Source organism: Nipponia nippon, unplaced genomic scaffold (genome assembly GCF_047370975.1).
Source record: "Nipponia nippon isolate SJK-2023a ecotype South Korea unplaced genomic scaffold, ASM4737097v1 scaffold_16, whole genome shotgun sequence".
NCBI classification, from domain to species: domain Eukaryota; kingdom Metazoa; phylum Chordata; class Aves; order Pelecaniformes; family Threskiornithidae; genus Nipponia; species Nipponia nippon.
In genome coordinates this window covers 171,370-194,923 of record NW_028262332.1, presented here as the reverse complement: position 1 = coordinate 194,923, position 23,554 = coordinate 171,370, and the positions used below count along the sequence as shown (strand labels likewise).

Sequence of the window (23,554 nt, the reverse complement as noted above, 5' to 3'; positions counted from 1 at the left end):
CAGGTTTGGGATGCATACAGTTGGAGAAAGGTATTTGAGAGAGGAGAGCTACTTCTTCAGAAGCAGACCCACACATTCCTTCTGGTGGCAGGATGAATGAGATTTGATAACCTGGTTGTGAAGAGGTTTCACCACTGTGCTTTCTCAGTCGTGAGAAAGTGGATGTATATTTTTATTATAACATCATAGTTTAGGTGGAAGGTTTGAATGTGTTTTATGGTGCTAATTTTATTAATTATACTATTATTATTAAATTTAATATTAAAAATTTAACTTTATTATGATCTAATTCTACCTTTTTCCACCGCACTTGCCTACAAAGCATGCCAGAGATGTTATCCGCCTCCTTTTAACGCATCAGGCAAATCCAAACACGTTGTGGAGTGGCCATTCACCACTTTCCTTAGCAATTGCCAGTGGGAATGACTTGGTGAGCATCTTTAAGTTCCTTCATTTTTTTGTGTGTACTTCTCCATTCATGTCTGCCTTCTCTGATGACAGCCAAACGACATAATGAGTGGTGCTTGCAGTCATACATTTTCAGTGAAAATAATAAAGTTGTTACTTTTTTTTTCAAACCTATGGGTGTTTCATGAGCCAAACTAGAGGAGTCCTAAAGGACTGTAGTATGAGGTAGCCAGAAGTATTTGGGTAGGACCCAGAAGGTACTAGCATTTGGAGAACTGTGTTCATTTTATGAAGCACAAGGACAGTCAGTTCTCTTACAGGCTGCCTCCCTGCCCGGAGCAACCCAGCCAAACACCAAAACACTTGCTTCTGGCCGTAAGACAAAAGTGCAGCCGTTGATGGTAAGAAGTATGCTGTTCTATGTAAAGATTAATGATCGGTCTTAGAAAGCATTTGGTTGCAATGAGGCTCAGCGCTCCACAGATGAGGCTTATAGTTCACACAGTAGAATTCAGCATCTGAAGTTAGCACCCGTCTTCCCGAGCAGGGAATGGACTCCCTTCTGCCCACACTGGGCCCGTGAAAGCAGGTCCACAGTGGCCAGCATGGTGCAAGAGAAGACATGCAGCCAAGGCAGGTGATGAAGCAGATGTGTCTGCAGGGCTCTGCCTCTCTCTGAATAGAGCTCGCTGTGTCCAGGCTCCTGGCTCATCATCTTTGTGGAAAGCAAGGCAGGAGAGCGATGGGGTGAGAGTGGCCCCCTGGCTCCCCAGGGAGCTCAGCTGCCCTCTCATGTCTTTGATACTGTTGTTTGGTAAAGTATTTGATGATGACATTATGATTCACGCTAAAAGAAGTGAAGACTGCTGGCCGGTGAGCTAACTTTTTGTGTGCTACCGAAGCTGTGACAAGTACTGGGAGATACTCCAAGTGTGCTGTGGTGAATACTGTAAAGCTCTAGGGTCTTGACTGACCAGGCTAGGGTCTCACTTTCCTGCCGTAGAACTGTCAGTAACGTCTTCTCCAGTCACTAATTTGTCCCGTTTTCATATGCCCATTTGCAGGCAGTTGTTGAACTCCTCAAACATGGGGCTGACCCGAATCTGCCGTTAAGTGGAGCAGTACAAAGTGCCCTCTGTGCAGCTGTCAGTACGGCGTATGAGCAGCAGAGAACGACGGCACAGAGGATTGCTTTGGTGAGATAACATCTGGGTGTTTGTTGTTTTTTTTAAACTTCGGTTTAAACCAGTGATTTTTGTCAGGTGCGTTGAGTCCCCTTTCTCTTTAATGGGTAAGCTGATTTTTTTTTTTCCGGAACAATTATTTTGTGTCTGTTCCTAATGCTCTTTGTTTCTGTCCTGAGGAACAGGGGTTTTGTATAGAAATTCATTTTCATGTTTGAGTGAAGAGGATGATAACCTCCTTGTGTAGAAGAGGAAACGCTACATTAACGTCAAATGGGCTGGTTGTAGTGCCACAGCCCTGTCAAATCTGACTGTTACCTTGTTCATAAACACAGCCAGCATCCACGCAGAGAGAGCTGCGTTGTGTTCGGTTGTTACTGTAAAGTGGTCCGTACCGCTTGTGGTGAGCGTGCTTTCTCATCTGCGATGAGGTCAGCGGCAGCGTTTGGCCTTGTGAAAATTGGAGTTTTTCTCCTCATCCCAGGGAGCCCGGGACTGATCTCATTCAGAGTGGAGGCGAGGAATGCTGCAGTTGAGGGGTCTGGGAGCGGACGCAGTTCCCCCAGCTGGGTTCTCTTCTGCCCCCTCCCTCACTAGTTGTCCCTGCTTCCTTTGTTGCTGCAGGATTGTGGGATACCCAGAAACGTAGCAACTGCCTGCAAGAAGGTTTTACTTACAAAACACATTTAGATTTGACAGTTCATTGTCAGCTGTAAAGGGGCAGAAGAAGCGCATGCTTCAGTGCACAAAATAGTCTCACAAATAGAGGTTAAGCTCTGATGTTCAGTCCTGGCTCTTTAGCTGTGGTGTGAACACAATTTTTTTGGGAGAGTTTTCTCTTTGCTTGGATGTGTAATGATTTGCTTTTTTCAGGTTGATAAGCTGCTTGAAGCTGGCGCAGATATCCTTGCACCAGTTACTCTCAGGGAAGGACAGAGAAAAGCTGTGGGCACCGCTGTTGACTATGCCTATTACAAATATTACCAGGTATGACTTCAGTTCCCGCATCTGAATGCATTTGCATCCATTCAAATACATGGCCTGTTGTGTCCTTGTGAATTGTCTGGGGCCTCTTCAGGAACTTTCATGGAAATTTCCTTTTTCCTTTCATTTGTTGTGAGACTCAGTTCAGCACCAAATGAACCATTAATGGAGGGTAGGAAGGCCCTGCAGAGGCACCTGGCCAGGCTGGATCGTTGGGCCGGGGTCAACTGTATGAGGTTCAACAAGGCTCAGTGCCGAGTCCTGCGCTTTGGTCACAACAACCCCAGGCAACGCTGCAGGCGTGGGGAGGAGCGGCTGGGAGCTGCCTGGCGGAAGAGGACCTGGGGGTGTTGGTTGACAGCCACTGAACATGAGCCAGCAGTGTGCCCAGGTGGCCAAGAGGGCCAATGGCATCCTGGCTTGTATCAGGCATGGTGTGGCCAGCAGGACCAGGGAGGTGATGGTGCCCCTGCACTGGGCACTGGTGAGGCCGCCCCTCGAATGCTGTGCTCAGCGTTGGGCCCCTCACCCCACGAAGGCCATGGAGGGGCTGGAGCGTGGCCAGAGCAGGGCAGCGAGGCTGGGGCAGGGGCTGGAGCCCAAGGCTGGGGAGGAGCGGCTGGGGGAGCTGGGGGGGCTCAGCCTGGAGAAGAGGAGGCTGAGGGGAGCCCTCATCGCTCTCTGCAACTGCCTGAAAGGAGGCTGGAGCCGGGGGGGTCGGTCTCTTCTCCCCAGGAACAAGCGATGGGACGAGAGGGAACGGCCTCAAGCTGCGCCAGGGCAGGTTTAGGTTGGATATTAGGAAAAACTTCTTCACCGAGAGGGTGGTCAAGCATTGGAACAGGCTGCCCAGGGAAGTGGTTAAGTCCCCGTCCCTGGAGGTATTTAAAGAACGGATAGATACGGTGCTTGAGGACATGGTTTAGTGATGGGCTTGGCAGTGACAGGTTAACGGTTGGACTCGATGATCTTAAGGGTCTTTTTCAACCTGAACGATTCTGTGATTCTATGATTTAATCACTTAAAGTCTGAATGCCTCTGATAGTTTTGCCTGTGAAGGCAATCCTTGCTGTCACGTATTATAGTAAGAATCCATTCGTAATCAGATTGGAAAGAGTTAATTGTAATCTTAAAGCCAGGCATTAAAACCAAAAGGAACATGTGTTTCCGTGAGGCTCCAGTCAAATCAGGAGAAGTTGTTATGGGTTATATATTACAGTAATTTTAGATGTGTTGTAAGCTATGATAGGACATTATTGATCAAACTTTAAAATAATGGATTTCCTAAATAAAGTATATATTTAAATAAAGCATACATTTAAATAAAACATATATTAAAATATCTGTTATGTATTATAGGTTATATATTGTATATGAAATAACTAAAATATATATATACTAAATAAATAAATGGATTTACTAAAGTCATCCTTAATCATGTATTAATCCCTTATAAAAAGAATCTTACTGTGAAGTATAACTAACAAATTTCTGCCTGATGCTTTTTTTTCTGGATGTATTTGTTTAAAAAAGCTTTTAAAAGGCCTGGGATCCTGTGACAGTTCTAATTAGAACAGATAGAAGATTTTTTTTTTATAGCTTTCTTGTTAAGAAAGCTTACGTGATAAGCAGATTGCTTACGTCTGGAACATGAACAGTAGTTGTTCTGAAAAGAACAAAAGTAATGGCGCACCTCGGTCAGCGGAGCAGCCTGCTGAGAGCTAACCAGGGTTTTTGCATCTCACGCCAATGTTCTATGTAGACATTAAACTGGGATTTCTTTGCTTGCAATCGCAGCTGATCCTCAAGCAGGAAAATAAGTTAAGCAATTTATAGCTGTAATCACAGGTCAAACTCGACCACCATACTTCAGGTACCTTGCTTACTTTCCTGCCTTGCTCTGGACTTTTGTCTGTATTCTCCTTGCTGGCGCTGGCTACAGGGAAGCAGTACGGGGAACGGAGGAACGTAAGAGTGGACAGGCAGTGCCCTCTGGCTGTCTTCATTTCCAAGAAACTTTTTGGTGCTTCTAGAAGTGCTGGGAGAGGAGCTCTGCGAGATGAGGGCAGCTTCCAAGTGCAAGGTCCTGCACCTGAGTTGGGGCAATCCCTGGTACCAGTACAGGCTGGGGGATGAAGGGATTGAGAGCAGCCCTGCCGAGAAGGACTTGGGGGTATGGGTGGATGAAAAGCTGGACATGAGCTGGCAATGTGCCCTCACAGCCCAGAAAGCCAAGCGTCTCCTGGGCTGCATCCCCCACAGCGTGGGCAGCGGGGCGAGGGAGGGGATTCTGCCCCTCTGCTCCGCTCTGGGGAGACCCCCCTGGAGCCCTGCGTCCAGCTCGGGGTCCTCAGCACGGGAAGGACATGGAGCTGTTGGAGCGGGGCCAGAGGAGGGCACAGAAATGACCAGAGGGCTGGAGCACCTCTGCTGTGAGGACAGGCTGAGAGAGCTGGGGGTGTTCAGCCTGGAGAGGAGAAGGCTGCGGGGAGACCTGATTGAGGCCTTGCCGTGCTTAAAGGGGGCTGATAAGAAAGATGGGGACAGACTTTTTAGTAGGGCCTGTAGTGATAGGACAAGGGGTGATGGTTTTAGACTAAAAGAGGGGAGATTCAGACTAGATATAAGGAAGAACTTTTTTACGATGAGGGTGGTGAAACACTGGCAGGGGTTGCCCAGAGAGGTGGGAGATGCCCCATCCCTGGAAACATTCAAGGCCAGGCTGGACGGGGCTCTGAGCAACCTGATCTGGTTGGAGATGTCCCTGCCCATGGCAGGGGGGTTGGACTAGGTGATCTTTAAAGGTCCCTTCCAACCCAAACTATCCTATGATTCCACCTTGAAGAAACATTTGAAAATCATTTTAGTTAACCTGTTATGCACTCACCGAACTGATAATTGGAACAGCTAGAATGTCTAACCTGGACATGTCCTGTGCCCCATATCACAGACTGGGCTCCAAGCCAGGATCCAGCAGGGATGATGCTGTGCTTTTGGAATGGGTTGGCTTTAACTCTGAAACACTTGTGTGTTAGTGTTCCCGTATATTAGTGGATTAACTCATGGTATGTTGCAGGATAGGAGAATTGCTCACACACCATACCACATACTGTCACCATCTGAGCAGGAAGTTTTTCGAACACGCCGATCACTGCTGGAACACATTACAGCGAAGCTCCGGGAACGTGTCATCCTGAAAGAGAAAGAGTGGGATCAAGAATTGCTGAGAAGATCCAAGAAATGTTAGTTCAAGCCTAAGAGTAGTTCAAGATTAAGGGTAGCATCACCTGGTGTGAAGGGGAATTTATTGTTATAATTCCAGTGTTACTGTCTGAAAAGGTAACTCCTAATAAAAACTGCTCCTACATATTTGGTAAGGAGATGTAGGGGGTCTACAAACATTAAAGAGAACGAACAAGGCATTGTGAAGAAAATCTGAATATGAGTTTAGTGCCTGGCAGCTGCTCCCTGGTAAATCCCAGTGCAAGATCTAGGACCACGAGTTAAGGAGTGATTGAAGGAGCTTGCTTCTCTTTCATGGGAGAACCTTGGACTTGCTTTGCCTTTAGTGCAGGGTAACGGGATGCACGCAATGGTGACTGTGGACATCTAGCGTATTGTCATTGCTTATGGCAACTTACTCTCAGGTTCTTTCCCAAGACTCCCATTGTATCGATGCTCTTCTGCTATGAGAGTAGCAACAATGAATATATAAATTAAGATGATTTGAGTTATATCCTCAGTAGTGCTCAAATGTGTGGTGAAATCAGGCTTAGAATCTAGGTCTCTGAATGCGAGTCTTTGGGGCAGAAGACGTATCACACTTGGGAAGTGAGCGTTGAATCTAAGATTGTTACCTTTGCAGTTCAGCATAACCGGAGACTCTGTGGCTCGTCACAAGCAGGACGTAAGAGTAAATTATCTATGTGGTTTCTTCTTGGCTGTGACGTAGCACCTTGGCTCCTTTTTTCTTGGCTCCTGAAGCCTGTTGATGGAAGATGCATTTTATTATGTATCTTCAAATTTTATACAGCAGACGGAGCCAAGCAGACTTTTAATGACGGTGGATCTTGTGACTAGTATTCTAATGCTCAAGTCAGAATACTGATTTTTGTTTTCCCCGGTGCCCGCTTTCGTTGGTGTAGTGGATTCAGCCGGTCATACGCGCCTTTCAAAGAAGAACGGAGGGAGCCATCATGTGGAAGAAGTGAGGTAGGGCAGAGATGCTGCGCTCAAGGACTGACTGTTCTTAGTCAACAATACTGTACCCTGTTTTTTTTCCTCACCAAAACTATTGTCACCCTGCCATTTTTCTCCATTCTACTTTTCCTCTCTACTCTATCCAGAGTGATCAGTTAGCTTCTTTCTCTGCTCTGCTCACATCACTCTTTTTCAGCTTCAGACTTTGACATGAGAGTCTGCATAATATTCAGTCCTTGTGAGAAGCAGCGTGCCCTTGTGTTTTAAACCAATTAATGACATCAGTACCTTAGAGTAGCATGAAAATGCTAAGAAATAGGCCCATTTGTAGCTTACATTTCTCCAGAAATTGCAGGAATGACTTGTCCACTCTGAATGTTATTCTTGGAACTGTGTATGAACAACAGCTTGAATAATAATGGAACTACTTGCCTCAAGGATACTGAATTCTGCCATCAGTTTCTCCTGCTGCAGGGAATTCACAGGCTTCTGAACTTTGTCTCAGTATTTGAATCACGAGGAAGTAACAGAGGTGTCAGGAACTGGGGCGCTTTTGAAGAGAGAAATTTTGAGGTAGCATTTTTGTTGAACTGAGACGGATCAATAATAGCATAAGATACAGAAAGATCCAGAAGAACATAAAGTGAACTAAAACAAAATCCGGAAGGTTAAAGTAGCACACAAAGATTTTATGAATAGATCTCAGTCATGACTTGCAGAGACAAATGAAACCTCAGTGAAACTTGCTAGCTATATATCAGGAACAGTGTGGCCAGCAGGAGCAGGGAGGTGATGGTGCCCCTGTACTGGGCACTGGTGAGGCCGCCCCTCGAATCCCGTGCTCAGCGCTGGGCCCCTCACCCCACGAAGGCCATGGAGGGGCTGGAGCGTGGGCAGAGCAGGGCAGCGAGGCTGGGGCAGGGGCTGGAGCCCAAGGCTGGGGAGGAGCGGCTGGGGGAGCTGGGGGGGCTCAGCCTGGAGAAGAGGAGGCTGAGGGGAGCCCTCATCGCTCTCTGCAACGGCCTGAAAGGAGGCTGGAGCCGGGGGGGTCGGTCTCTTCTCCCCAGGAACAAGCGATAGGATGAGAGGGAACGGCCTGAAGTTGTGCCAGGGCAGGTTTAGGTTGGATATTAGGAAAAATTTCTTTATGGAGAGAGTGGTCGGGCACTGGCCCAGGCTGCCCAGGGCAGTGGTGCAATCACAGTCCCTGGAAGTGTTCAAAAAACATGTGGATGTGGTGCTTAGGGACATGGTTTAGAGGTGGACCAGGCAGTCAGGGTAACAGGTTGGACTTGAGGACCTCAGACATCCTTTCCAACCTTAACGATTCTGTGATTCTATTGGAAAAAGATAATCTTAAGATCTTAAAGATCTTAAATACTTTAAAAAGGATGTAAATACGTAGCCGAGCTTGCACTTCTGCTTCCCAGTCCCACTGAAAGTCTTAGCCCAAGCACTCTTCGTTTTCTGTTCCAACTTTGGAATAACTGTTGTAGTGCAGTGGCCTGTGAGCGTCCCTGTTTGTCTCTGCAGTATTCCAGTGGGTTCTGTGAGGGGTTTTTTAAGTTTGCCAGCTTGGCTTTGTTACCTCTGGCCATGTATAATCTGGTCTGCCTGCCAGTTTGAAAATGGACATCTCCAGACCCAGTGTCATGAGGACACAGAGGCGCACAGCGTGCTGGTGTGTGGCAGGACGGGGATGTTGGTTTGGTAGAGGCTTGGTTTCTCACTAGGACACTTGGCTTTTTGGGGCGCTGTTTCTGGGGGCTGGCTCTGCAGCTGGTGTGCAGTCTGTTCCCCACAGGCTCCTGTGATAAGCTACAGTCTCCCGTTCCTTTCTTGTTGAACATCATTGTTGAACATTATTTCTATATTGTAGCCACTTTGATTTAGTTTTACTCTGAGCTGCAAACATGCTGTCAGCTTGAGGAAAACCCTAAACAAACAATAACATGCTTTCGTTTTACAACTACCTTTGTTCTAGACTATCGTTCTTTAAATACTGCTACCAGTGTGGACGTTCAGTTGGCGTTCAGCTTTCACCTTGCATGCGCTGTCATGAAATCTTCACTTGCAGCGAGACTTGCAGAAGGAAATCCTGGAATGAGCGGCATAGGCAGGAGTGCCTGGGGTTGCTGGGTAAGTCTGGCTGTCATTACTATAAGAGTACAGTGGTTTGTGCATGTGTGCTGACCTGGGAATGTCTTCCTTGCAATAGACCAGTAAAATGTGTTTTATGAAAGAATTTAAATAAAACGGTTGAGTTCATTCACTTGAACAGCTGTGTCATTACTCTCAGTTTCAAGAGAGAAGAATCTTTAAGGTGCGCGCAGAGCAAAGGAAATGCTCCCTCTAAGACAGGTCGGCTACTGTGGACAGCCATAGACAATTTTCCAGGCTGAAGGACCACCATAGATCTAGTAAGCTAGGCAGAGTGGAGCTTTCCGTACAAACTCTGCCTCTTAATCACCTCTATCTGTATATTAGAAGAGAAATCAATGAGATTTCTGACTTTTATGCATGGAATTGTTGATACCACGCTACTGTGGTTCTTTGAAACTACACTTGTGCTGACAAAAATGAGGCCACATTACACACGGCACATGCTACATAGCAGTAGAAGACTAGCATGGTAGAAATTATACTATTTTAATTATACCAGATGCTCACATAGATTGAATGAGAAATCTGTCAAATGTGAAGATGGATACAGAACTGCTGTATTCACAGAAGTTCTGTGATTAATCTGTCTTTTAGTGGCTGCCTGGGATGAGAGTTTTAAATCTGGATACATGTAAAACTCCATGTGTTGGGGATAGTGGGGTCTGTCCCACTGAAGATAAGTTATAGCAAACATACGTGCTTACCAGTATGGGCTCTGAATAGAATCAAACTATTGTAGAATAGAATAGAATAGAATAGAATAGAATAGAATAGAATAGAATAGAATAGAATAGAATAGAATAGGATAGGATAGGATAGGATAGGATAGGATAGGATAGGATAGGATAGGATAGGATAGGATAGGATAGGATAGACAAGACATCAAACTACAGGGACAAATGGTGGGTAATATGGCAGTTGTACACTGGAGGACTTAAACATGAAAGAAAATTGCATTAATTTAAAAAACAGAATTTTACTACCCTGTCTTTAAAAATGTAATGTGTTAGGGGTGCAGCTGGGTGATGCTAGGATGTTAACTAGCAATTATATAAGTTACTGCTTCTTTTTGTAGTAATCCCTTTCCTGTATGGCAAATGCCAAATTTCATTCGATTCAGATGCAGTGAATTCAATTCAGAAACAGTGCGAATGTCTTCCCGTAGACAGAATTTTTCTCAGCAATAAACAAACTTCTTTTTAAGTAGCGTCTTCCTTCCTAGTTAATTTTGAGGTAGAAAGCTTTTTGTTTGTTCCTTTGTTTTGTCTCTTTTTTCTCTCCCATGGTTGTGCTTAATTTAAAATGACCTGAAGTTCCCTCACTCAGAGCAGTTTGAGCGATCCAGTCTGCTGCTCTGAGAGCCTCTGATGCCCTCCACCCCGTTTCCCGATTCCTGCGCTTTTCAATGAAGGGCAATGCGATTAGCATCCATTTTGTACCTTATGTGCAAAGCTCTCAATGTTTAACTGAGTCCTGGAGTAACTAATAGTCAGCATGAACTGCAGGGTTAATACATTCGCAGATACGGTTATGAGAAGACACGCGTATCGTTGGCACTCCCGTATGTGGTCATTGCTTGCTAGGGAGTTCGTAGGTGAGCGAGTAGGTGGCCATAGCTACCGGAGAGTTGTGTCTGCTAACGTCACATTTGATAAACTGCCAACAGAGGAACTTCCTCAAGTCTTGTACCTGCTTCCAGTTTACTGTTCCAGAGAAACCAAAGGTCACCCAAAGGGTTGGGTTTTGTTTTCCTTTTTTGTTTTTTTTCCCAGAGAAGAGTACAGGCCAGGCTGCTCCGGAGGCAAGCAGTGCAGGATGCAAAAAGACTGTCACTGGCAAAAAGGGGAAAAAGGGAAGAGAAGGAAAAGACGAAAGGAGAGGTGGAAGAAAGGGTAAAGTTGGGATTGGTGGAAGAGAGCATCACGGGAAGAATGCCTGACTTGTTTCAAGTCACTCCTACTACTGTGTGGGCAAGTTTTAATACCACTGGACTTTCTGCCTTGTGCTCCGCTGCTGCTAAGGTTAAAAGTGATCTAATTTGACACATTTTGAGAAACTAAAGCCAAAACATCCTTCTAAGATACCGGATATGAGCTCAAGGACGATAATGCCATTGAAAACCAGTGTGTGGGTATATACAAGTTATATATTTAAATAAACGTTTTCAATTAGAAATATAGTGAACTTCAGATTGGTTTTAATGTCTAATGCTCTCTCTCTTTCTCTCTCTCTCTCTCTCTTTTTAAAAACCAATATTGCCCATTATTAAACTTCATTACGAATATTCCCTCCCTTGGGGAACAGAGGGCCCATTTGGCAACTGGACTTGCTCTCTAGGGAGGTTTGTTGCTTCCTGGGGGGCTTAGATGGTCTGGGATCCTAGGGAGAGGTTGCTGAGGACTGTTCAACCCTTAGACTATTACCCCTTGATGTTAGCCCACATGGGCACTGACAATCCTGCTGGGAGAGTCTCTGAGCATGTCAAGAGTGACTACATGGCTCTGGGGGTGAGGGTTAAGGTCAGAGGGCCCGGATGGTTTTCTCCTTGATCCTACTGCTGAAGTGGAAAGGCTTAAGGAGGAGTGGATGGATCTTGAGGTTCAGCACCTTGTTGTGCAGCTGTGTCACTGACAATGGCTTGACTTTAAAACCACGGGACCCTCTTTGGGGGTCAAGGACTGGTAGAGAGGGGTAGAATCCACCTGACAAAAGTGGGGTAAAAAAACCATCTTTGCTAAAAGGCTGGCCAACCCGAGGAGACTAGGAATAAGATAGGAGGGAGGTGATAACCCACATTCAAGTGAGGAAGTGGTGGACTGCTCTGGGGAGCAAAGGTGCAGAGTGATGTGGTTAAAAGTCCTCCAAATCAACAGAACAGGGCAGAATGCAGCCCACCCACAAATAAGGAAATGCTGAGAGGGCATGGGGGAAGCTCTCAGCTTTTCTTGGGAAAGCAGCATGACTGTGTTGCACCTTTCTGAAGTGCCTGTACACTAATGCACTTGGTATGAGGAGTAAACAGAAGGAATTAGAAGTTTGCATGCCGTTAAAGGGCTACAATCTCATTGAGGTCACAGGGATGTGGTGGGAAAGCTCACATGGCAGGAGTGCTGCAGTGGAGGGATACAAACTCTTTAGGAAGGGGAGGCTGGGAAGGTGACAAGCAGGAGTTGCCTTTTATGTGAGAGCAGCTGGAATCCATGGAGCTCTGCCTTGGGGTGAACAATGAGCCGGTTGAGAGCTTATGGCTCAGGATTAGCGGGCAGACCAACATGGGTGATGTGAGATGGGCATCTGTACAGACTGCCTGATCAGGAAAAAGTAGATGAGGTCTTCCTGAAACAGCTGGAGGAAACCTCACGCTCATAGGCCCTAGTCCTTCCTCATGGGGGCCTTTAGCCACCCTGGTGTCTTACAGAGGGACAATATAGCAGAGCACAAACGATCCAGGACATTTCTGGAGTACACTCCTGACAGCTTCCTAGCACAGGTGATTGAGGAGCCAATCAAGGGAGGTGCTCAGCTCAACCTGCTGCTTACAAAGAAGGAAAAACTGGTTAACTGGTTTGGTGACATCCATCTGGATGGTTTTGCTGACTGACTAGTCCAACTCCAAGCACCTTGGGTGGACGATTATAAATGAAAAACAGCAGAAATCTTACATTTGCCTCTTTCTATTATGGATGCCAGTGATACTCCATCATCTTTCAAAAGGAGAGAATTTGTAGATGAGTGTAAATTGTTAATGTACCTACTGATGTAGCCTCCCTATGTTAGTGGTGTGTTTGTGTTCCCTAACACCCCATGGTGGTAGTTTGAGGCACCTGCAGTTCCTTTGTTTAGCTCCCCGCATCACGGGGAAAGAAGGCTGGCTGCAGATGGCTGCAATGAGGCACTGAGGCAAGAGAAGAGGCTCCACAGGCGGCTGCCCAGACCAGGGAACCCATAAGGCCGTGGAAAGCAATGGCCACATTTCGCCATATGATGCCGTATGAAGGCTGTCATGTTATGGATTAAGTAGCCATCTCCAGAGTCAGATGAGATGGACTATTTGAGGCCAGAGCCTTTCCAGGTCTGGAGCATCTTTATGAAGCTGGACTTTAGCTTCCAGGTGTGCCTGGAAGTTTTTCCTAATATCCAACCTAAACCTCCCCTGGCGCAGCTTGAGGCCGTTCCCTCTCGTCCCATCGCTTGTTACTTGGGAGAAGAGACCGACCCCCCCTGGCTCCAGCCTCCTTTCAGGCAGTTGCAGAGAGCGATGAGGGCTCCCCTCAGCCTCCTCTTCTCCAGACTAAACAACCCCAGCTCCCTCAGCCGCTCCTCATAAGACTTGTGCTCCAGACCCTTCACCAGCTTCGTTGCCCTTCTCTGGCCGCACTCCAGCCCCTCCATGGCCTTCTTGTAGTGAGGGGCCCAAAACTGAACACAGGACTCGAGGTGCGGCCTCACCAGTGCCCAGTACAGGGGCACCATCACCTCCCTGGTCCTGCTGGCCACACTATTCCTGATACAAGCCAGGATGCCATTGGCCCTCTTGGCCACCTGGGCACACTGCTGGCTCATGTTCAGGCGGCTGTTGACCAACACCCCCGGGTCCTTTTCCACCGGGCAGCTCCCAGCCGCTCCTCCCCACGCCTGCAGCGGTGCCTGGGGTTGTTGTGCCCCAAGTGCAGGACCCGGCCCTGAGCCTTGCTGACCCTCACCCAGTGGCCTGGGCCCATCGCCCCAGCCTGGCCAGGTCCCTCTGCAGGGCCTCCCTGCCCTCCAGCAGATCGACACTTCCAACCCAGCTTGGTGTCATCTGCAAACTGACTGAGGGTGCCCTCGATCCCCTCATCCAGATCATCGATGAAGATGTTGAACAGGACCGGCCCCAACACTGAGCGCTGGGGAACACCACTGGTGACCGGCCGCCAACTGGATTTGACTCCATTCACCACCACTCCCTGGGCTCGGCCGTCCAGCCCGTTTTTAACCCAGTGCAGAGTGCAGTTATCCAAGCTGTGAGCAGCCAGCTTCTCCAGGAGAATGCTGTGGGAGGCAGTGTCAAAGGCCTTACTAAAGTCCAAGTAGACAACATCCACAGCCTTCTCCTCATCCACCTTGTCATAGAAGGAGATCAGGTTCGTGAAGCAGGACCTCCCTTTCATAAACCCATGCTGGCTGGGCCTGATCCCCCGGTTGTCCCGCACGTGCCGCGTAATGGCACTCAAGATGATCTGCTCCATGACCTTCCCTGGCACCGAGGTCAGGCTGACAGGCCTGTAGTTCCCTGGATCCTCCTTCTGACCCTTCTTGTAGAGGCGTGTCACGTTTGCTAGCTTCCAGTCACCTGGGACCTCCCTGGTTGACCAGGACTGCTGATAAATGATGGAAAGCGGCTTGGCAAGCTCCTCTGCCAGCTCCCTCAGCATCCTCGGGTGGATCCTGTCTGGCCCCATAGACTTGTGGGCATTCAGGTGGAGGAGCAGGTCGGTGACTGTTACCTCTTTGATAACTGGGGCTTCATTCTGCATCCTGTCTCCATCTCCCAGCTCAGGGGCCTGAAAACCCCGAGGATGACCAGTCTGACTATTAAAGACTGAGGCAAAGAAGGCATTAAGTACCTCAGCCTTCTCCTCATCCTTCGTGGCAATGTTTCCATCCGCATCCAACAAAGGAGGGAGATTCTCCCTGGCCCTCCTTTTGTCACTAATATATTTGTAAAAACATTTTTTGTTACCTTTAACAGTGGTGGCCAGTGTAAGTTCTAGCTGGACCTTTGCCTTTCTAATCTTCTCCCTGCATAACCTCACAACATCGTTGTAGTCCTTCTGAGTCGCCTGCCCCTTCTTCCAAAGGCAGTAAGCTCTCCTTTTTTTCCCGAGTTCCAGCCAAAGCTCTCTGTTCAGCCAGGCCGGTCTTCTCCCCCGCCTGCTTGACTTGCGGCAGATGGGGACAGCCTGCTTCTGCGCCTTTGAGATTTCCTCCTTGAATAACATCCAGCCTTCTTGGACTCCTTTGTCCTTCAGGACTGCCTCCCAAGGGACTCCGTTAACCAGACTCCTAAACAATCCAAAGTCTACCCTTCTAAAGTTCAGGGTAGCGGTCTTGCTGACCCCCTTCCTTACTTCTCCAAGAATTGAAAACTTTATCATTTCATGGTCGCTGAGCCCAAGACAGCCTCCGACCACCACGTCGCCCACCAGGCCCTCTCTGTTCATAAACAGCAGGTCCAGCGGGGCACCTCCCCTGGTTGGCTCGCTTACCAGCTGCGTCAGGAAGGTCTCTCCCCCACACTCCAGGAACCTCCGAGACTGCTTCCTCTCTGCTGTGTTCTATTTCCAGCAGGTATCTGGCAAGTTGAAGTCTCCCATGAGAACAAGCCTAGGGATTGTGAGACTTCAGCCAACTGCTTGTAGAATACTTCATCTGTTTACTTGTCTTGGTTGGGTGGTCTATAACAGACTCCTACCAGGATATCTGCCTTATTAGCCTTCCCCCTGATCTTTACCCATAAGCACTGAACCTTATCATTACCTTCGTTGAGCTCTAGACAACCAAAACACTCTCTAACATACAAGGCTACCCCACCACCTCTCCTTCCTTGCCTATTCCTTCTAAAGAGCTTGTAGCCATCCATTGCAGCACTCCAGTTGTGTGAGTCATCCCACCATGTTTCCATGATGGCAACCACATCATAGTTTTCCTGCCGCACAATGGCTTCCAGCTCCTCCTGCTTGGGTTGCTCTGTGCAGGCATGCTGGTGTGAGGCCACGTGTGGGCAATTTGTGACCCCCCAGCACCCAGACAAAGGAATGCCCAAGGACTTTGTGTCAGTTGGTAAAAGGAAGCCCCCTTGCAGCTGGGGAGAAGGTGCACCCTGTCCCGGGGCCATGTGGCTTAGGGCACAGGGCACTGGCGGGTGGAGCTGTAGATGTTTGTTGTTCCTAAGGTGACCATTAGCAGCTGGCTCTGGATGTAGCTGGTGGGGACCTGGCATTACTCAGGCCAGTCTGGATGAGTCCCTAAGGAATCAGCAGTGGAGCAGAAGGGGCAGCTGGTGTAGGTGGGGTCTGACCAGGAGAGGGCAGCAGTTTGTGTGTGCCAAAGCCCTGGAGTGACACGGCAAGGGGGTACCTTGCTCCATTCATGTTTGAAAGATACTCTTTGCTACAAAATAATACACTTTTAAAATAAAATAAACATACACAGGCCTCATTTCATAAGGTGCTCATCAAGAATCTGTCCTTAGCACCAGCTAAAAGGAAACATCTCCAATTAGCCACCACTGCTGTGATGGCAGAACAGCACAGAGCTCCGATGGTGTTCCACACTCTAACAAGGTCTGAGGAAGGCAATGCCGAGTTGCTGAAGCCTGGATTAGATAGAGAGCCTGGCAAACCTCCCAATGACACAAAAGTAATGGTAAAACTGAAGTTTCCTGCAGTTTTAATGAGTTCTGCAGTGGGTTATTAGAGTGGCAGTGGGGTTGAACGCTCCAGTCATTCCAGTGGGACTGATTACTCAAAAAGCACTGATTACCGATGGCACCGGTAACGTCAGACAAAGAAAGCAACAGGCAGGTTCTTTGCCAAACAACTGCCCAGAGTCAAATGCAAGGGGGCAAATAAAAATTCCCAGTCTCACCGAACAGTGGTGCTCCCATAACCAGAGTGCCAGTGGAGGGGAGTGTACGTATGGGTGAGGTACAATGTACCACACACAAAGTCTTGCTGTGCGCAGAGCAAGCCCACCTTGTATATAAAGCCAAGAATTTATTGTTTGTTTAATTGAAATCTTAGCCATCTAACCAAAGAATCATTTTCAATGCCAACCTAATTATTGCAGAAAAAGAAAGACTATTTTTATGCAGAAAGATCTTCATCATCATCGTCATCGTCATCATCATCACCATACACACACTGCCTAGCTTCTACTCCTTTTCATGGTGTTATGCTCACCCTTCCACCTCTCCTCTGGACCCTAAGGTCCATGGCTTCAATCTCGTAGTGGCTGTGGTGGAAGTGTTACCGTGAGCCATCTGCCTCTGGAGTCCTATGCCCGGAGGAATACAAGTTGATGATTTCTTCCTCCTCACTCTAGGATCCACTTTGGGTCATTTTTATTCATTTGCTAACATGTTTTTACACTTTGCTTTTTCTTCATTGGTCTGCAGCTCCGTGTTACATCTGATTTTACCATCTTTAGTACGTTTTATACATTAGCTCTGTTTGTTACCTCTAAAACTGGTTTTGCCCTGCTCCAGCTCTGCATTACTTTAACTAACTACTGGTGAGTTGTTTTATAGCTGTGGGGTCTCCAGGGCCAAGGCTGTGACCCATCCTTCATCATTCCAAACCTACACTCCCCATGCCTTTACTTGCAAGACCTCTGCTGTCACGCTAGGCCTGTAGTTCTCCACACTACAACATTATGTTAGAGTCAAAAATAACTAATTCTGCACAGAAAAATTACTGATTCCTACTGTCTGTATAAAAATTGTAGTTGTACCATGCAAAAAAAAAGGAAAAATAGAGACAAATTAGGCATAGCCACCTGGCCAGAAGAAAAAAATCAGCAGTACAGCTACAGCTAGTAAAAACAACACTCCAGGAAGGTCAAGACAGGTTCAGACAGAGCAAGCCTGGCCAGCCTGAGTCCTGAGGCCCTGCAAGGTCAGTTCAAAACCTGTAACCCATTGTTAGCAACGTCAATGCCGCATTACTGGGCTACAGCTGACACCGACCCATCAGTCCCCTGTGGCCCAGGCAGCAGCAGAGGTAATCAGGCCCAGGTATCCTGACCCAAGTGCTTGTCATGGCTGTGAGGTGATGCAGATCTTAAGACTGTGATAAGTACCCCTGCCTCTGCACTCTGGTTCTCCCCGCTCAGCCACCCGCAGCCGCACGGCATGCACAGCAACCCTTATAAGCACGCACAGTCACAGCGGGCAATGTAACAAGTCCATATGCATCTGTGCATCACACAGATGGACAGACAGACATGCAGGTGAAGGTTTTTCCCAGAGCTATGAGGATATGATCAACCCCAAACAGAAGCATGCAAAATAAAACTTCAATACAAAATCAGTTTTTAGCACTTTAAAAAGCCAAGATGGCATAAGGAATGACAGACTCTTAGCATAGCGTATCTCGCACAAGACAAATTGTCTTTGCTCTTTCAGGTAGGATTTTTGCTCCTTGTATCCTCACCATGCTAACTGAATAAAAATGGCTGCATCGATCTCCTCTCATGCCCTCCTGCCAGAACAGGAATGTCAGCAAGCCTAAAACAAAAAGAAAAGGAAGATTTCTACAGTGAGAGAGAACATCTTGAAGAGCTTTCTGGGGAAGATCAGCAATTCTCAGCAGAAGTCAAACAAAACTGCAAAGCAATGACTGCTTGCTGTTTTCAAAGAAACCTCTCCTCTCCGAAGCCATCCTGAGCATGTCTAGAGGAGAAGGATGTTCCTGAACTTATTTTTGGGCAGCGTAGTAGTGGTGGCCATTCGTTCTCTTTCACGAAGACCTGCTCAGCTGAAGAAAGCTGATCAGCTAACAGATCCAAACAGCCTTTTGTCTCTGCCTGGAGTTATTTACACAAGCTGGGAAATGAGGATGGGAGCAGAATGACACACAGGGAGCTTGCTCATGGCAAGGTTTGGTCTACAGCTGGTCACCATGACAGCCCGCCTGAGATTATGTATGAAAAGGACAGGGCTTGTCCTTCGGCAACTGAGCCCAAGAGTTATGAACTTCCTACGGCCAGAGACACAGAAGACTCATGATACTAGTCAAAGGCAACATGCGTTTTCCCAAAGCAGCAGCTGTTTCCAAATCCACTTCTGGTTCTTCATGTACTGGGAACATACACTTGGCATGGCAGGCACAGCTTCTGACTCAGGCAGTTTCTAGTCCACCAGGATACTTCAGCTGTTGAAGCACCAAGCTTTTATCCAAAAGCATCTCTTTCTGCAAAACTTCTGAAGTCCAGAGCTGAACTGTCCTACTTTTGTCCAGCTGGAAAGAACGTTCTGGTTTCTTACCCCAGGTACCTTCCCTCGTTGTGCCAAATGACCGAACGCAAGTCGACAGCAGCCTGTCGCATGCCCGAGAAGCCTTTTGTCCTCAGCCGCTGGGCCAGCCCGCTAAGGCAGCTGGACCCTCCTGGCACTGGGGCGATCAGTACAGAGGGAGGGTGGCTCAGCGTCCCTGTTGCACTCACGATCCCTCGAGGGGAGCCAGCGCTGGCGAACCGAAGGCTGCTCCCCTGGCACAGCTCCCAAGAGGACACAGAGGAGAACAGGGAGTGGGGAGCAGCAGCATGGGCTGACCACGGGTAAGCCCCACCTGCCCTACGCGATTGCCTCCTGTCAGGAAGCGGCTGTGTTTGGGGGTAAGAGGAGAGGAGTGGGTGCCATTTATTTTGGCGTTAGCAAGGCTTTTGACACTGCCCCCCACAGTATTGCTGTGTCAATGCTAGAACGTTATGGCCCGGATGGGGCTGGGGATGACAAGCAGGTGGGTGAAAAGCTGTCTGGATGCTCAGGCTGTGGTTAATGGGTGCCTGGGGGATGGTGACAAGTGGACTTGTCACCAAGCACTTGGACTTCACCAAGCACTGCAGGGGTTTGTCCTGGGACCTGTCTCATTTAGCATCTTTATCAGTGACCTGGAGAGGCAAGGTAGTGCACTCTCATGAACTTTGCAATGACACTGAACTGGGAGGACTGGTAGGTATGCCAGAAGGGATGGCTGCCACTGTGATGGACCTGGGGCAGCTGAGCCAACAGGCCAGGAGGAACCTTAGTAATTCAACAGGGACAAATACCAAGTCCAGTGCCTCGGGACTGACCAGGCATTGCGCAGGTCTGTTGAAAAGACCCTGGGGGTGCTGGTAATCACCAAGCCAAACACAAGCGAGCAGTGTGCCCTGGCAGCAAAAAAGGCCAACAGCATCCTGTGCTGTATGATCAAGAGCATAGCAAACACTTTAAGGAAGGTGCTATCTCCCTTTACTCAGCTCTTATTAGACTACATCCACATAATACATCCAGTTTTGCCCCCCTCCCCAATGCAATAAAGATGCTGACAAACTGCAGCAAGTTCAGCAGAAGCCATCAGGACAGTCAAGGGGCTGGAGCACTTGCACTGTGATGAGAGGCTGGAGGAATGGGACTTGTTCCACCTGGAGAAGGAAAGGCTTTGGACAGACTTTGTAGCACTTGCCAGTACCTACAAGGAGGTCATCAGGATGCTGGAGCTGCGCTAGGCACAATCCATCTGTGTGGACTGTGGGAGGAGCTTCAGATCCAAGAAAAATATCCTGCAGTGTCTGCCTGTCAGGGCAGCCAAGGCATCCTGCCAGCCCTCTGACACCAAGGACTGCTCCAGCCTGGTCCTGCACCCTGCCTCACAGTCCAGCACCCAAAAGAAAGGCAGCATTGCTGAATGACATAAGCCCAGCCCCAAAGGTACCAGATACCTCCAGGGAACATGTGGTGAAAACATGGAAAAAGAAAAGATGAAAACATGTAGCGAATGCATGGAGAACATATCCAGCCAGAGCTTTCTGATCTTTCACCAGTGGGTGCACACCAACCAGCACCTCAGACCCAGAAATCAGGTGGATCTAAAATTTTTTCATAAAATCATAGAATCGTTAAGGTTGGAAAAGACCCTTAAGATCATCGAGTCCAATTGTTAACCTGTTACTGCCAAGTCCACCACTAAACCATGTCCTCGAGCACCATGTCCGCCCTTCTTCTAAATACCTCCAGGGATGGAGACTCAACCACTTCCCTGGGCAGCCTGTGCCAATGCTTGACCACCCTCTCGGTGAAGAAGTTTTTCCTAATATCCAACCTAAACCTCCCCTGGTGCAGCTTGAGGCCGTTTCCTCTCATCCTATCACTTGTTCCTGGGGAGAAGAGACCGACCCCCCCCGGCTCCAGCCTCCTTTCAGGCAGTTGCAGAGAGCGATGAGGGCTCCCCTCAGCCTCCTCTTCTCCAGACTAAACAACCCCAGCTCCCTCAGCCGCTCCTCACCAGCCTTGTTCTCTAGACCCTTCACCAACTTCGTTGCCCTGCTCTGGCCACGCTCCAGCCCCTCCATGGCCTTCGTGGGGTGAGGGGCCCAGCGCTGAGCACAGCATTCGAGGGGCGGCCTCACCAGTGCCAAGTACAGGGGCACCATCACCTCCCTGGTCCTGCTGGCCACACTATTCCTGATACAAGCCAGGATGCCATTGGCCCTCTTGGCCACCTGGGCACACTGCTGGCTCATGTTCAGGCGGCTGTCGACCAACACCCCCAGGTCTTTTTCTGCCAGGCAGCTCTCCAGCAACTCCTCCCCAAGCCTGTTCCAAGACCTTATTCCCGGACTTGGTGGTGGGCAGTGGCCCTGCCAGTGCTCACAGCCTTGCTCCTTCTGTCCCAGCCCCGGTGCCATGAAACTGAGATCTGTGTGTGATGAGTGTGGCCCCAAGCCTGTTCTGAAATGTCCCCAGCCACCCCCCGGTCTCCCCTTTACCCCATTCTCAACTGTCCCCAGTTGTCCCTGCATCCTTCCTGTCCCTTATTTTCTCTCCTAGGACTCCCCAGGTCCTTGAGTTCACAACTGCCTAGCTGGGTCCCCTCATCCCCAACTGTCCTCTTGCCCCATCCCAGATCCCACTGTCCCCATCTTCCCTTATGTCCCTGTCCCCTCTTCCCTGCCCCCATCCCCTTGTTTAGCCCTGTCCCTGCAGGAAGGACCTGGATGTGGTGGCCATGGAGTGACAGCCCCAACCTTCCAGGATCAATGTGTGTGAGTGAGGGCGTGGGGTGCCCAGAGGGGCCTTGGACACCTGGGACCACCTGAAACACCCTTGGACCACCCTGGGATACTTGAGATCCCAGGGGAAAACCCTGGGAGTCCTAGGACACCCTGGGGGCTCAACCACTAGGACACCCTCAGGGCACCCTGGAGACACTGTAGGACAATTTTGGGGGGCCTGGGACCCCTTAAGGCACTCAGAGGACATTCTAGGACATTGTGGGGACTCCAGAACTTCTTGGTACATCCCCAGAACATCTTTGGGGACAGATAGGACACTCTAGGTACCTGAGGAATGCCTCAGGGGACCCCCAAGAAAAGTCAGGACAACTCTGAGACCCCCATGACACCCCTGAGACCCCCTTGGGACCTCTGGATCCCTACCTCAGGACCCCCAGAGATACCACTGGGGCACCCTGTAGGTCATTCACCCCTGCCCCCACAGTATTCCCCTAGTCTCCCTGCCTTCCCCACAGTATCCCAATTTTCTCTGTCAGTCCCAGTGTCCCTGTCCCACCCAGGACACCCTAGAACCCACTCCTGGCTGCCTATATCCCCTCTCTATATCCCCATATCTCCCACTGGTGTCCCCATTCCCCCTAGCAGCCATCTAGGTATCTGTGTCCTCCCTATGCCCCATTACCACAGCATCCTCCTCCAGTCCCCTCGAGCTGTCCCTATACGCCCCCGTTCTGCCCTCTACACATTGTGTCTCCAAAGGGTGTTCTGGTCCCTCTTGGTTTCCCTGTTGTGTATTCTCAGGCCATCCCTATCATGTCCCTCAGGCTGTCTCTGTCCCCCCGTGGTGTCCCTGTCACCTCCTAGGGTGTCTCTGCTCTCCCAGTGTGCTGAGAGCAGTTCTGCCAGGGTCTCCTGTCCTTCTGGATGCCTGTGAGGGGGCCCCGGAGCTGAGCCAGGAGCTAGACCTGGCCCAAGGGCCACTCAGCCCTGCTGGGCACCGTGCGCTGCACCATCGCCATGGGCACAGGTGAGGGCAGGGGCAGGAAGGGATGGGGAATCAGGGTGCAGTGTGGGGCTCACCATGACTCCCCCCCAATCCCAGAGACACCCCTGCCTGATGTGGAGGAGTGCTACACCTACTTCAGCGAGCTGCTGCTGCACCACACCGTGCATGTGAGTCTTCACATGTCCCTCACAGACTTATTGGCACCCATGCACTCCTTGCACGCCCCTCGCATGCCCCTCGCATGCTTGGTGGTACCTGCACGCTCCCTGCATGCTCTCCACATGCTTCTCAGCATCCATACAACTCCCTGAGCACAGCCCATTACGCTTATTGGCAGTCACACACTCCCCACGTGCTTAATGAAGCCTGCATGGTCCTCACGTCCTCCCCGCACACTTACAGGGCCCCTGTGCCCTTTGCGTGCTTTGCACACACTTACTGGTGTCCCCACACAAGGTGCCCACATGTTCCTCACACTTTCCCCTTGTACTTGGCTGAGCCCACACACTTCTGCAGGCTCCCCAGGACCCATGCATCCCTCCTGCTCTGCACCCTCGCTCTCCTAACATGCTCCTGGCAGGTTCCCACCTCCCACACTACCCAAATGCAGCTCAAATGCTCCCCTGCTCTTGTACGCTCCCTGCGTGCGCCCCAGCCCTGCCTGTCCCTTGCCTGCCCCTGCCATGATGTCATCCCTGCAGTGCCCCCCCGTCAGTGTAGCCGTGTTCGGGCTGAGCCAGGTGGCCCGCATCGCAGCCCGCATCCTCAACACGGTCCTTTGGCATGCCAGGCTCTGTGCCTACATCCTCACACCCGAGGTGACAGTGCTGCAGATTTCCAAGACGATCAA

General features: G+C 49.4%; 1 protein-coding gene across 5 annotated transcripts in view; it reads left to right on the top strand.

Moving 5' to 3' along the window:
- Window positions 1–18,201, top strand: part of ANKMY1 (ankyrin repeat and MYND domain containing 1) — a 32,814-nt gene extending 14,613 nt beyond the window's left edge. For 2 of the 5 annotated variants that reach the window (XM_087752915.1, XM_087752913.1), the window contains exons 10-16: window positions 323–430; window positions 1,473–1,604; window positions 2,466–2,579; window positions 5,653–5,818; window positions 6,722–6,788; window positions 8,761–8,915; window positions 10,712–11,092. In XM_087752915.1, coding sequence (XP_087609041.1) covers window positions 323–430; window positions 1,473–1,604; window positions 2,466–2,579; window positions 5,653–5,818; window positions 6,722–6,788; window positions 8,761–8,915; window positions 10,712–10,878 — 909 coding nt within the window. In that variant the 3' untranslated portion in view covers window positions 10,879–11,092. Of the gene's footprint in view, window positions 1–322; window positions 431–1,472; window positions 1,605–2,465; window positions 2,580–5,652; window positions 5,916–6,721; window positions 6,789–8,760; window positions 8,916–10,711; window positions 11,093–18,105 lie in introns of those variants that run through there. The other 3 variants (XM_087752916.1, XR_015703682.1, XM_087752917.1) reach the window with 3 other exon arrangements.
- The last annotated feature ends 5,353 nt before the right edge of the window (window positions 18,202–23,554 follow it).